Source organism: Aquarana catesbeiana, linkage group LG05 (assembly GCF_042186555.1).
Source record: "Aquarana catesbeiana isolate 2022-GZ linkage group LG05, ASM4218655v1, whole genome shotgun sequence".
NCBI lineage: Eukaryota > Metazoa > Chordata > Amphibia > Anura > Ranidae > Aquarana > Aquarana catesbeiana.
In genome coordinates this window covers 23,774,423-23,790,147 of record NC_133328.1, presented here as the reverse complement: position 1 = coordinate 23,790,147, position 15,725 = coordinate 23,774,423, and the positions used below count along the sequence as shown (strand labels likewise).

Genomic DNA, 15,725 nt, shown 5'->3' with positions numbered 1-15,725 from the left:
AGATCTAATAGCGAAAAATGAGGGTCAGAGAGTGTGAACATTCTACATATTTGGTTGGGGATAAGCTGCAGAAGACAATACGAAACTGGGAACATGGTACATGAGGCTAATAGAGATCAATGCTATTACCCTAATCAATGTTTCCACTACAGACTGCTGAGGCCTGAGGGCCACACATCATATACCAAAGGGCTGCAGGTTGAGCAACAGGGCTTTAGGAGATCATTTCCATTAGCATGGTGTTAGGATTATTTGACTGGGTGGGCTGGTCCTCCATAATGGACCTCTGTGGTGGACCTCTATAGTGGACCTCTATGGTGGACCCAACACCAAGCCTATCCTGAGTTTTTCCTTCCTCATGTGGGCACAGGTCTTGTACCTCTAATAGGGTGTACACACGGTCGGACTTTGTTCGGACATTCCGACAACAAAATCCTAGGATTTTTTCCGACGGATGTTGGCTCAAACTTTTTTTGTCTACACACGGTCGCACAAAGTTGTCAGAATTTCCGATCGCCAACCACGCGGTCACGTACACCACGTACGACGAGACTAGAAAAGGCCGGTTCAGAACCAAGCGCGGCACCCTTTAGGCTCCTTTTGCTAATCTCGTGTTAGTAAAAGTTTGGTGAGAGACGATTCACGCTTTTTCAGACTCGTGGCTTTCAGATCGTTTTCTGCCGTTCAGTTTGTGCTTGTGGGTTTGTATCTGCTCTTCAGTGCGTGCAGTCAGTTCGTATCGGAGTTTTCTGTGCGATCTTGCCCGCTCGTTGCTGTTTTTCAGGTCGCTCTTCACAGGCCTTGCTGTTCTTCAGTGCGTTCTGTTACTTCGTTCTGTGCAGCCGACCGTTTTCTAGCCATGTTTCGTATGCGTACTCCTCGTAGAGTTCGTGCTGTGCAGAGGCTTGATGTTGGGGTCCTGACCTTGACACAAGTCCAGTCCATGAACAGGGTGAGGAGGAGTTCATGGACCAAGAATTGGTTGCTTCAGCGTGACCAGTTCTCTCATATGCCTTTGCTCCGTGAGATCCGTGAGAATAATCCTGATGATTTCAGGAACATTCTCAGGATGACGGACCCCGTGTTTCACCGTTTGTTGGCTTCGCTGACCCCCTATATTAGCAGGCAGGATACCTGCATGAGGCAAGCCATCACTCCGGAGCAGAGGTTGGTCGCTACCCTGCGGTATTTGGCCACAGGGAGAAGCCTGCAGGACTTGAAGTTCTCGACAGGCATCTCCCCCCAGGCTCTGGGGATCATTATCCCAGAGACCTGTTCTGCCATCATACAGGTCCTGCAGAAGGAGTATATGAAGGTAAGATTTTTATCCTTTTATATCACATTTTATTGTATTGAATGTTTGATAATATCTTGTATTTCTTTCCTCATTCCCTAATTACCATGATTGTAATATGCTGTGAATGTCCCCTTTGTCCTCATGCATGCTGGATTTTTATGTAATTATTATTTTAGGACCTTCATACATATTTGCCCTTCACTAACCTCCCCAGCATGGTGTCTCCTGGCCTATATTCACCTCATGTAGTCACTTAACAATGTATTTTATCTGCTCCATAGTAGTGCTTTACCCCAAACACCCCCTAAAATGTTTGGAAATGTTATTTTTTATTTAAATTCAGGCAGAGTGCCAGAGGCTTTTTTTTGTGGTGTCCCCAAATAATTTTTAGTAACCCTCCCTCCCCCAACTGCTAAGTCAGCTGATCCCAATTCTCTATGTATCCTCAATCATATATCTGCTGACTTTGCCAAACCCATACACACTATACCCACTTCTTTTGTGGTCAGATTTATGGATGAATTCCCCAAAGCATGTAGTGCAAGGGCCTGCCTGTATACTTTCCAATGGTACTGTTTAAAGTTTTTGTATCCTATTATTATCTTGATAGGTAATAACAGAATGTCCAAATGTCCTCAAATGTGTACAGTGTGTATTTATATCTTTGTATTCAGACACTTCTTACCTGTCCAGTGGTCTGCCAATAGTGTAACTAAGGAGGGGCTGTTCAAAGTAATACCCATTATTTAGGCATTCAGCTCTCAATGAAGTGAAGAGGGTTACCTGTCCAAGATTTACACACACCCCCTATAATGTTAGAAATGGCCCATGAGAGGGAGGGAGGGGGAATATGATAGGTGTACATAATACTTTGGCGTTGTTAAATTCCCCTTAGTAAATTCTATCTGGAGGTTGACCCATAATGTATGTGTATAATCTGCTTGCCATGTTTCAGAGTAAAAATAGTAATGTTTATTGTTTTTTCATCAACAATTTCCTTCCACGCCACAGGAATGGCAGACTGTGGCCTCCCACTTTGCCGAGCGGTGGGACTTTCCTAACTGCGGAGGGGCAATTGATGGGAAACACGTCCACATCGTCCCATCACCCAACTCGGGGTCGTACTATTATAATTACAAGGGGTTTAATAGTATAGTGATGTTGGCGGTGGTGTCGGCTAATTACGACTTCTTGTATGTGGACGTGGGGAAGAATGGCCGGATGTCCGATGGTGGAGTCATCGCCCAGACGGAGTTCTACAGGCGTCCCTGGAATGGCAGCTTGGACTTGCCAGCTCCAGAGGACAATGTGGAAGGACTCCCATTTGTGTTCGTTGCTGATGAAGCGTTTGTGCTGGGGGACCACCTGATGCGGCCATTCCCAATGAGGACCCTCACCCCGGAACAGAGGGTTTTTAATTACCAGCTGGCCAGAGCCTGAAGAGTGGTGAAGAACACATTTGGAATCCTGGCCAGCCGGTTCCGACTATTTCTGACACCCATCCATATGGCGGAATATAAACTGAACCATATTATACTGGCGTGCTGTGTTCTCCATAACTTTTTAAGGAAACATTCGGCCAACTATGCTGGCTCAGTTGGGCCTGAGGCCGTAATCCTACATCAAACCACACTGACGGCGCTTGAAAGTGGCAGTCCTGGCTTGCCCTCCCTGAGTGCCCGTGATGTCCGGTTACGCTACCTGGAGTTCTTTGCGGGTAGGGGGGCTATCAATATGCCAGCAAATCTGTGAAGCCTTTTTTTTTTATAATAAAAAAAAAAAAGAAATTCTTGGTGGATATTTACTGCTTGTGTTTGTTTTAGCTGACCCTGACAGAAATGTGTTGAGTCCAGAAAATGTCGTGATTGTGTAACCTTATACAAAGCACTGTTGGCTGTTATTTCCTAAATGCAAAAACACATTTCACTACAAGTGCACTGCACTTGCAACTGCACTGAAACTGCACTTGTAGTGCCAAGAGGATTTGCCCTTAGGAAATAACACCCATTTTTGCAGAAAACAGCAATTACATCACCCCAAAAGTGTTGTATTGTAGTGTTGAGACAATAATCCACACATTCTTGAGTAAGCAACTTTTTTATACCTGCACAATCACATGTGCATTTACCAAAGGTTTTTAAAACAAACCAACATGTTTGTTGTATAACAATTTTTGCAGTAGCATTATCAAAAATCGAAATGTCCATTTCAGATAAAACAGGCCTGTGTAAAACCAACAAGAAAGCCAAAAAACTTGAACTTACAAAGTTCACATTAGGTAAAACCTGAAGGCTATATCAGACATCAGTATTTAGGAACTGGGTTTGATATAGCGTTCAGATGGGGGGAAATCACCCCTGGAAAAGCCAAATTTGGAAGATGCACACCAATTTACGAATGTCAACATGTGCTAGCTGCCATCAGGGGGGATCAAGGGACGTGTTTTGGGGGAGCAAGCCCTTCCTCAATGCTACTTTATAATTGAGGAAGGGGTTGCACCCCCAAAACGCGTCCATTGATCTCCCGTGATGGCAGATAGCACATGTTGGCACACTGTGTGCATCCTCCAAATTTGGCTTTTCAAAACATTGCAAAAAAATTTAAAAGATTGGACCACAATCCAAAAAGTGATTTTGTGGGGTTTTAAATTCGCCCCAAAACATCAATGATGTTATTATTTTTTTAATAACATCATTGATTTTTTGCTGTATGTTTTGCAGTTCGACATTATACCCCATGATCTCCCCGATCAGGATCTGGGCACTTTCTGATGTGAAACGTTTTGGATCCGCAACATCACAATCACCTAAAAAGAAAGAAACAAAACAAAAACAGGTCTCAAAAATCTGCCACCATCCATCTCTTTTACCTGAGCCTGTTGTCGCAGACACTCACCTGTTGGGGTGCCAATCTCTACCACATCTTCTTCTTCCTCCTGCTCAGCTTGGGTTGGTGGTATTTCACCTTCTTCCAGAGGTGGGGGGTCTCTGGTCTCCTCGGATGAGGGGTGTCCTCCGAGTCTTTTCTCCCCTATGTAAAACAAAAATGGTATAATTAGCACACAGATATTTTATGGCAGAACTAGAAATAGGAAACATTGCTTGGAAGTGGGGTACAATTGTCTATTTTAGCCGAGTTCCAAGATGTATTTTTTTTATTGGCCTTTGTCAAGCTGCAATACTTTACCTGTTTAGTACAAGCTTCACAGATGGAGACCCCCCTATAGTATACACTGGAGCACCTGTGTGGCCACCTAATAAAAATGGTGTTCTGGTGTCCCACACTAGTGCTCCAGTGTCCAGATGTGAAAACAGCTGCTCAGTGTCCTCTCCTTACACAGAATCTAGTTGGCATTTCATTCTAGTAACAAACCCATCTACACAAACAAATATTTGGCATCCAAGTAGGCACAAAAAAAATGTGGGAAGATGCATATGGCCTAAACAATGGTGTTTTAGAGGGCGAAAGAAAAATGTTTGATACGAACGAATAATGGGCCCATGAACATTAAAGTTGCCCTTTTAAACGTTACAATTAAGAAAAGCATATGGAGCAGCACGAACGCAATAAAGACAGAAAGAATAGGAACACAGCACAACTACTTACTTTTTTGCAGCACTCTCCGGATCTTTCAGTACTGCTCTGGCTCTCTCAACTTCAGGTCCGACCACCGCTTCCTGAGCTGATCTTTCGATCTTCGTACCCCGAAATTCTTGTGAAGGCTTTTGACCACTTTCGCCATTATCTTTGCCTTTCTGATGTTGGGGTTGGGGTAAGGCCCATACTTTCCGTCATAGTCGGACTTCTTCATGATGTCGACCATTTCCAACATCTCCCCAAAGGACATATTTGTGGCCTTAAAACCTCTCCTTCTGGATCGGGACGTGTCCGGATCCGGGCTTTCCTCCTCCTCCTCCTCGTTGCTATAATTAGCACACACCTGCTCTAACTCCGCCATGTGCTCGTCCCCCACTGCGCCGAACGAAAAGGGGCGGGGAATAGACTAGAAAGAACGTCAGGGGCGGACGGAGTTACACGCATGCGCAGTGTGTATAAAGCGTAACACGCGTGCGTATTACGTACGATCTGTGAGCGGAGGAAGGAGCATTGGACGCGCCGATCGTAAGAACGAAGGTAAGAGACAAACTTGTGCCTATACTGCTTCTACATTGAAGCCTATATTGTAACAAGATTAGGAGAGTTTTGTCTGACATTAGGCTTTGTCTTGTGTTGTGTCTTGCAGTGAACATGGATATCTTAGTGAAAGACAATGACTTCATGTTAGTATTCATAGATATCTTAAGGGAGCTGCCCTGTCTGTGGGAGATTAACCACCCCCATTTCAAGAACCAAACAAAGAGGAAGGCAGCACTGGTGCAATTGTGTGAAATTGTGAAGCAGGTGATCCCCACGGCAGACATCACCTATTTAAAGATATTAATTGGTGGCCTGAGGAGCACATATCTAAAGGAGCGCAAGAAAGACCTGGATTCACAGAGATCCGGAGCAGCAGATGACATCTATGTCCCCAGGATGTTGTACTACGACAGGCTGCACTTTCTGGCAGGCCAGACTGAACCCAGGCCATCCCTCTCCAGTCTTCCTTCCACGCTTCCTTCCCCCCCAGCTGAGGCTTCTGACGCCCAACCTGGGCCTTCCAGGCCACATGTGGAGGAGCCCAGATTGAGCCAGGTATAGCATTTCTCTAAATATTTCTGCTTGTCCAATCAATGATGTTAACTAGATGTTAGTTTGGAGTACTAATTTAGGATTGTGATTGATGAAGCAAAACATTACAACAAGTCTCAGCCAGGAGGTGGCCAGGCCGAGCCGGCTGGCTGATCTGCAGGTCCCTCCACCCCCCCTGAAAAGAGAAAGTGGCAGTAGGAGGAGTGCCCTAGAGGAGGCTACCAGAGGACTCTTTTGGAGGGCTACAGAGGTCCTGGGAGTACGACAGACCGTGGAGGAGGACATTGCTGCCGTCATTGCCTATAAAATGCAGAGGATGGAGGAGGGCCAACAAGTCATGTGTGAGGCGCTCATATTGGAGGCTCTTAACAAAGGTATGAGGGGCCAAATGACAGCTCAGACACACCTTTGCGATGGTCCTCCTCCTCCTCCTGCAGGTCCTCCTCCTCGTCCTCCCTCTCCTCCAGGTCCTCCCAGTCCTCCTCCAGGTCCTACTCCTCCTCCTGCCACATCTCCAACTGCACAGCCACAGCCAGGAATGAAGCGTGAAAGGAAGACCAGGAAGTGAGGACCCTGGATCCAGTCTGGTCGGCCAAAAGATGAAGCCTCTTGTGGTACCACAGCCTGGGGACACAGATGTCATCTGCTGCTATCCGGATCTCTGCGAATTCTGGACCAGACTGCCCTCCCTTACATATGGACTCCTCAGGCCACCAATTTTGATGTTCAAGAATTGATATCTGCCGTGGGGGTCCCAGGCTTCGCTAATTTCTCATGTTGAGCCAGTGTTGCCTTCCTCTTTGTTTGGTTCTGATCCCTTAATAAAGGATTTTTGTTTTGAATTATACTTGCCTATGTGTGTTTTACTTCAAAAAGGACAGTTTTTTTGTGAGGATTCAGGTACATTTCAAATATACAATGTGAAATGAACAAGGGACACCAACAACAAACAATCTCCTTGAGATTAAATAATAAAAGATATCAATGGTGTTGGGGTAACTTGACACACAAAACACACACAAAAATATTCTGGAGGAAAAATAAAAATAACATTGAACAAAGATCAGCCTTTGAAAAAATACAAACATTAAATCCAAAAAAAAGGCTTAAAATCCCCCAAAAAATTAAATAAAAAAAAAAAAATACTGTCAGATGTGACAACTAATAACAATATATTCAGGGAATCCCAATAAAAAAACAAAAACAAAACTATGTGAGAAGTGTGTGTGAATATGAGCAGCAAAACTACTTAATTCTTGTCACATTATAAAGAAGAAGAGAGTGCGCTGTATTAAACCATTTTTAACATTGCAGCGTGACGAAAGTGCTGTATCCATTGCGAACGCTAAGTTTACCAGACCGAGCTGTTCCGTCTTGGAATTTCTTCTGAGCATGCGTGGCACTTTGTGCGTTGGAACAGGCCACACACGGTCGGAATTGACGCGATCGCATTTTGTTGTCGGAAAATTTTATCTCCCGTTCTCCAACTTGTGTCGGAAAATCCAATGGAAAATGTCCGATGGAGCCCACACACGGTCGGAATTTCCGACAACACGCTCCGATCGGACATTTTCCATCGGAAAATCCGACCGTGTGTACGGGGCATTAGTGTTCTCCCTGTACGGGGTGATCTCCAGAGATTTTGACAATAATTGTTGGCTAGTTTGCCATTGCTTAGGGAAGTGCTATTAAATAACTTGTATATGACCCATTACATACGATTATCTCCGTTATTTAAGCTGCATATGCTTCCTTGAAAAGTGAACTTTGTTCCAAGAGACTCATTGGATGAAAACCATCAAATGCAAGATAATCCATGACGCTTGACAAGTAGCTACAACGTGTATGAGTTTGTAAACAGATCTTTTTCTTTGGATTTAAATAGAGGACTATTTGACTGCATGGGTTTGTTCCTCTATGAGGGATCTCTGTGGTGGACCCCAGCTTATTCTGAGTTTTTCCTTCCTCATATGGGACATAGGTCTTCTATTCTGATGTGTCCTCTCTGGAGGATCTTCAGAGGTTTTGACAAAGATTTGTTGGATATTTTGCCAATGTTTAGGATGTGTTTGTTTATGATCTTTTACATGTTATCTCTAATATTTAAAATGCATATACAGTGCATGCTTGAAAAAGCGGACTTTACGTGTTGGATAAAAAACATCCGAGATAATATATGATACTTGGGATGTAACCATGAGATTGTAAAGAGTTGTTTTCGTATGGTTGAAATGGGAAATATTTGAATGCTCTCCGTCTTTCTTTATATGAAAAAAAAAAAAATTGATTTGTTTGTCACAAATATCCCCATTTTTTTAAAGTTTGAATAACCTGTAAGGGCCACAAGGAAGGAGAAAAGTGGCCACGAAGCACCTAAAAAAAAAAAACGCTTTGTTTTGTCCTTCCTTCCACAAACCAACAAATCAAACATGCCAAACGTTCGTAGAAGCAATGATAATACCACTTAAGATTCCGCTGTCGCATAATGCGCCGAGCACGCTGTGGTACAACAAGACGTACACAGCAAATTATCTTGGCGTTTATCACCTGACAGTGCCAAGGCATCTTTTGTCTCCTTGCAGGATTGAAATAACACGAATGTGTAATTACAATTTCACAGCGCATGGATGAAACTGTCGATGACAATCTGTCTATCGGGAGGAGTCATAACTGCGGGGTCGGGATGGGATAATTGTTGCCGCAATGACAAATGAAAGAAAGAGACCGCTGATTCATCACCCTGACTGCATATTTTGCAAACGTAAACCGACTGCATCTTCACTGGCTCTCTTTGACATGTGTGTCTCCCAGTGCAAGGTTAAAAAATTATTTTAAAGGGAACCTGTCATGAGAGTCAATGGGACTTTATGATGTTGCTATCCTGGAAGGAGGGGTGAGACATATTATCTTTGATCCCCATACAAGATTGTATTTGGCTTATCCCCTTGTGAAGATGAGCTCCCTCATTTGACTGTGGACTACACTTATCTGTTTGAGCCAGTTGGGCCATATCTAGGACTTTGAACTATGTGTCATTTGTTCATCTTTTACATCTAAGGTGTAGTGAGCCCCTCAATCGCAAATTATAATTAATTTGGTCTTCATCTCTGGTCCATTACGATATCTTATTCACCTAGAGTAAGGTTTATATGGTCTTGATTATTTACCTGAGGGTTGTCCTCCCATGGGCCGGCAGGCTACTTTTTTTAGACTATTGACCCTTTTCCCTCCATGGACACCGAGCACACTATCTTACATCCATTCTGGATCTGTTTTTAAATTCCTTGATTTATCTATTTCATTGTGCCTAATTCTACTGGTTCTGACGAAGCGAATGAGCCTTGAAATGCGTTGACCTTCTCGGAAAACTTTATGCACAGATCTTTGTAATGTACTATATTGTATATATTGTGTTTTTTATAGCATGTAAAATAAAGACAATATTCTTTTAGACATATTGTATGTATTTACGGTAGTTTAAAATAATTTGTCTAGGTGGTAAATGTGCACACGGGGGGGCAAATTTAAATTCCCATTACCTATTTTTCCTCTTTTCTAGTCTGTCGGGATGATACCCCCTGTGCCTACATATTTCAATTGAATTACACTCCCTCCTACAAAAACAAACTCGTGGCACTGTCATGAAAGTCATCTTGCCTATCCAGGGGCAAAGTGAAATTGTCAGTGAAAAAGGGCCCCCAACCAATGGATACACATCTTGTCTGCTGCTCCTTCCACTGTCCACAACTGAAGAAAATACTGTACCCGATGCTTCTCAGGTATGAGCAGCATGTGACCTCCTGCCATGTGACATTGCTCAGGTCTAGCAACCAATCGACCCACGCCGTTTTTTTCAATGATTTTTATCTATATTGCTGGGATCCGACAATACATTACAACCGCGAACAGTTTTGAATGAAGTTTTTTCCTTTTAAAATGTAATTTTGCTGTGGTACTGTTATAAACATGGGAAAGATGCGCTACTTTACAAAGCATACTAAGAACACCCCCAAAGCCCGATATTTAAGGGAATATTTAATTTTTATTGTTTCACTTTAAGCATTATTAAAATCACTGCTCCTGAAAAAACTGCCATTTTTAAAACTTTTTTTTGCATTGATACATGTCCCCTGGGGCAGGACCCAGGTCCCCAAATACTTTTTATGACAATAACTTGCATATAAGCCTTTAAAATGAGCACTTTTGACTTTTCACATTCGTGTCCCATAGACTTTCACAAGTTTTTTGCCTGTTCGCATGTTTTGCTGCGAACCGAACAGGGGGGGTTGGCTCATCCCTAATTACAACCTTTAGTACCGGCATCCTAAAAACTGATGACACCATAGGTTGATGATGAGGATGTTGGGTTGCCTGACGGGTTCCTTGTTTGCCCCTTTGGTGCTGCTCTCTGTCAGCACCGGGGTCACATTAGCAGACTATTGACTTTTATAACTCCCTTCTCATTGACCTGCCTCTCCATAGGCTATCCCCTCTTCAGTCTATCATGAATGGTGCTGCCAGACTTATCCACCTTACAAACCGCTTAGTGTCTGCCAACCCTCTACTTCAATCCCTACACTGGCTCCCAATCACCCAGCGAATTAAATTCAAAATACTAACCACAACATACAAAGCCATTCACAACTCTGCCCCGAGCTACATCACCAATCTTGCCTCCAAATATCACCCAAACCGTCCTCTCCGTTCCTCTCAAGGCCTCCTACTCTCAAGCTCTCTTGTCTCCTCCTCCCATGCTCGTCTCCAGGATTTCTCCAGAGCCTCTCCCATCCTCTGGAACTCGCTACCTCCACCTATCCGACTATCCCCTACTCTTGCTACCTTCAGGCGATCCCTGAAAACTCATCTCTTCAGGAAAGCCTATCATGTCTCCAACTATCAATCTTCTACCACTTCCATCAGCTCATTCCCCACAGTTACAACCTTTTGTACCACCTGCCCCACCCTTTTAGATTGTAAGCTCTTCTGAGCAGGGTCCTCTTAATCCTCTTGTATTTTATTGTATTATAACTGTATTGTCTCCCTTTTATATTGTAAAGGGCTGCGTAAACTGTTGGCGCTATATAAATCCTGTATAATAATAATAATAATTGCATCTTGATGTATTAAGGCCGTAGGCTGCCATTGTTGACTGAAAATGTCAGTTTCCCGCTTGTCATGGTCATCCCCTGGCTTCAAGTTCAAATTCTCCAAAACAAGTATCAATATGAAGAGTTCTAATTGGACTTATATGGATGCATAATCTTTCCAAATGAATTCTTAAAGTCAATCAGCATGGCAGCCCTCAGGTTGGTTGGAAGCCTTACCCCCGGAGAGAAGCTGAGACTTGCTCTGCATTGAAGGGCTGGGAGTCTGGAATCTGTTTCCAAATGACATGAAGAGATGTTTGCAGAATTCATCCGGTAGCTCAACTTCCAGAAAAGTTTTCATGAACAACTGGAAACCTTCAAAGTCAATCGTCTGAAAAAAAAATAACAATATTAACACCAGCTAAAAAACATATTTTTAGACATTGTGTTTAGTGCAAAAATAACGCTTTTCAGAACTCCAGACACAGCAAAATATAAGGACAAAATACATATAAGGGGGCTCTTTTACTTGGCCAATGATTTGTTTTTCTGTCCATCCAGTCCTGGAATTTATACAGTTTTAGCAGGTGGATGACACTATATTCTCAATTACAGTTACATACTGTAGAAAGAATACAGTGGTGTACCCTCTCCACCCCCAGCCTGCTGATTGGACAGCGAAAGAGCAGCAGCAGACTGATGAGATCAGACCCCTGCAAATTTTTTTTTCCCTCTTTAATGACTTACCCTGGAACCCCTTACGTTGGAGGGGTGAGAATCCCTGAGTACTTAAAAGTGCTTCTTTTGTTGCCCCCCTTAAAGAAAGCACATACCAAAACAATGGTGACAAATTTACCATCCAGGACCCATCCCTGACATCCTGTGTGTGTGTTTATATATATATATATATATATATATATATATATATATATATATATATATATATTTATATATGTTATATAACTTTTCAAAGTAGAGGAAAGCCGCACCCAGTCTTCAATTAGTGCAGTGCGATCTGATCATCCCACTGACCAAAATATAAGAAAAAGTCCAGTTAATCGCTGCACTTAAAATTTCTTTATTGAACCAAAGTTCAAACAAACATTACATAATGTGTGTGTATATATATATATATATATATATATATATATATATATATATATACACACATACACACACACATTAACTGCTTGCCGACCAGCCGGCATCATTATACTGTCGCAGGTTTTCACAGCTGCGCAAATCCCCATAGGTGTACGTCGGCCGCTTTAAGAGCAATAGAGGGGGGCGATGCCGGAGCCAATGCGCTTGGCCACGATGTCCGCCAGCCACCCGTGATCGCTCCTCAGAGAGCCAGAACGAGGATCTGTCAATGTAAACAGACAGATCCCCGTTCTGACAGGGGAGTAGAGAGAGATCGTCTGTTCCTAGTGATCAGGAACACCGATCTCTCTCTATTCCCTGTCAGTCCCCTCCCCCCACAGTTAGAAACACCTCCCAGGGATCACTTAACCCCTCGATCGCCCCCCTAGTGTTAACCCCTTCCATGCCAGTGACATTTATACAGTAATCAGTGGCTATTTATACCTCTGATCGCTGTATAGATGTCAATGATCTCAAAAAAAGTGTCAAAAGTGTCCGGTCTGTCCGCCGCAATGTTGCAGTCCCGCTAAAGATCGCCGCCATTACTAGTAAAAAATAAATAAATAATAAAAATGCCATAAAACTATCCCCTATATTGTAGACGCTATAAGTTTTGCCCAAACCAATCAATATGCGCTTATTGGGATTTTTTTTTACCAAAAATATGTAGAAGAATAGATATTGGCCTAAATTGATGAAGAAATTTGTTTTATTTTTTGGGGGATATTTATTATAGCAAAAAGTAAAAAAAATATTGTTTTGTTTTTTTTTTTTTTTTTTTTAAGTTGTCTCTCTTATTTTGTTAATAGTGCAAAAAATAAAAACCGCAGAGGTGATCAAATACCAACAAAAGAAAGGTCTATTTGTGTGAGAAAAAAGGAAATCAATTTTGTTTGGGTACAGCGTCGCACGACCGCGCAATTGTCAGTTAAAGCGACGCAGGGCCGTATCGCAAAAAATGGACCTGGTCATTAAAGGGGCAAATCTTTCCGGTCCTTATGTGGTTAATGTAATCGGTACTCACTTGTTTCAGGATGTCTTGCTTCTGTATAACATGAAAAAAAGAAAGAATTCTGTTAGTTATAAAATTCTAGCCATGTGATCTTTTTTACTTCTTGCTGTTTACATCAATATTCCAGAAATAAGCAGCTACAGACTTATTTGAAGAGATTTTATTTTATTTTTTTCAGTAGAGGGTTTCTGGGTCATAATAGGAATGTGCTGGAAGGGTCTGAGCATTGCAACAGGGTGGATTTGATCTAAATCAAGTCGATTTATATCATGATTTTTAAAGAGCAACTATCATCTCTGTCCCGCCGCGGCTCCTCCTCTGACCGGCTGTTGACTCACTATAATGGGATATAATATACTGTACTATAATAACCCATTCACTATAATGGGGCGGCTGGTGATGTGGCAGTGACACAACAAGGGGAGGGACATGGCGGCAGAAGGTGAGTGGATGCCCGCTAACAGGCGCTGCCATGATGGGTCTGAAATGACAGGTGCTCTTTAAAATGTAAGGACTCATTCTTGCTGGTATTTAGAATCTTTAATATTTGCAAACAAAATGAAGGTTTCCTATTTAGAATAATAATCTGTCGAGTTAGTAAATATTCCCAAACTGGGTCTCTATTTTTTGGCCTGCTGCCATCTTGCTCCTCAAGGGATGAATAAAGTACTACAAGCTATGTGCAGAAAGATCACAAGGTTTTTTTTAAGCTGCTTAAAAGGTTTCACTTTAATTTTTACTGCTTGCCCTTCCTCCTCACACTTATAGCCTGGTACTGATGCATTTCTCTTCAATCATACAGTTTGTAGTGTACATAGATTTGCAAAACAATGGGATAAAGGAATATTCCTGAACTTTGTTTAATCTCATGGTTACTGTGAAATTGTGTAAATGCATCAACATAGCTCCCAACTGTCCCTGATTTCGAGGGACTGTCCCTGATTTGCAGCAATGTCCCTCTGTCCCTCATTCCTCCTCATTTGTCCCTCATTTTGGTCTAATCTATATAGTTGTATAAAAAACACACTTTTTATCTATCAAAAAGTATTTTCCAGTGCTAAACCTTTCATCTGATTTCTAAATTGCTGCATTTGTAAATTCCAAAAGCCAATATAAAAGGAATAGTAATGGTAAAAAAAAACACTTGTGGGTTTAACCAATCTTGCTTTTTTTGTACAATTTTCCTTTAAGGGGGCGTGGCAAGGGGTGTGCCCTATGCCTGCATACTTTTGCTGATAGGTGTCCCTCATTCCCATCTCAAATAGTTGGAAAGTATGCATCAATGCAGTGCATGTTATCTCAGCTTGCAGAGCTTGGATTCACGGAATGAGTTTACCAAAAATGTAAATATTGCAGAATATACAGCCTCATGCTACATAACTAAGCTCCATTCAATGCTGAATAAACTAAATGATTAATGAACCTTAAATAGAAAACTTTAGATACATTTTTACTCCGAAAGAATTTTATTAAAATACATTTGATAAAAAAATCAAACAAATCAGATTGAAATAAAAAAATATTATATATTTTTTTTTTGGGCAGCGGCTCCGGTGCCCAAACAAACAAAAGCTTTCAGTGCAGTTTTACTTAACCTTATCCCCTCGTTCTCACAGGTTTCCTCCTCTCTGTGCAACAAAGGAAAACACCAGGAGCGAGGGATTATGTAAGTAAATCTGTTTTGCCCCACTCTCATGTTGTATTGACCTGCTCAAAGCTATCATTTTTTAAATATGCTGACATCTTGTGCCAGTTTTGGGAAACTGTAACTCCTTTATTAACGTGATTTTGGTATCTTCCTCTGTCCTCCCCTCCTTTTTTGGGGCTAGTTAGTTTAGTCCTAGATAGACCCTCAGTCAGGCAGTGTTAGTTACAGGGCTCAGGAAAGTCAATGGGGTTGATTTACCAAAAACTGGAGAGTGCAAAATCTGGTGCAGCTCTGCATAGAAACCAATCAACTTCCAGTTTTTTTTGTTTGTTTTTTGCCAACACTTACTTGAACAAGCTGAAGTTAGAAGCAGATTGGCTACCATTCCCAACTGCACCAAAATTTGCATGTTCCAGTTTTATTAAATCAACCCCAATGCTTTCCTACACTTCAAAATCCAGGAAAAACATACTTTGTACCAGTGGCGGCTGGTGGTCAAAATTTGGGGGGGGGGGCGCAAACAAACTGAAAAAAAAAAAACATCAATTGCAGCCCATCAAACGCAGCCACTGTGCCCATCAAACGCAGCCACCGTGCCCATCAAGCGCAGCCACTGTGCCCATCAAACGCAGCCACCGTGCCCATCAAGCGCAGCCACTGTGCCCATCAAGCGCAGCCACTGTGCCCATCAAACGCAGCCACTTTGCCATCAAATGCAGCCACTGTGCCATCAAACGCAGCCACTGTACCCATAAATTGCCGCCACTGTGCCATCAAACGCAGCTACAGTACCCATCAATTGCTGCCAGTGTGCCCATCAATTGCTGCCAGTGTGCCCATCAATTGCTG

At 42.4% G+C, this 15,725-nt stretch overlaps 1 protein-coding gene across 1 annotated transcript in view; it reads right to left on the bottom strand.

The window, feature by feature from the left end:
• DGKB (diacylglycerol kinase beta) overlaps positions 1-15,725 on the bottom strand; it is an 804,956-nt gene that overhangs the window by 556,796 nt on the left and 232,435 nt on the right. Inside the window, exons 5-6 of the mRNA XM_073629524.1 lie at positions 13,241-13,261; positions 11,311-11,464 (exon numbers count right to left, since the gene is read on the bottom strand). Coding sequence (XP_073485625.1) covers positions 11,311-11,464; positions 13,241-13,261 — 175 coding nt within the window. The remainder of the gene's footprint in view (positions 1-11,310; positions 11,465-13,240; positions 13,262-15,725) is intronic.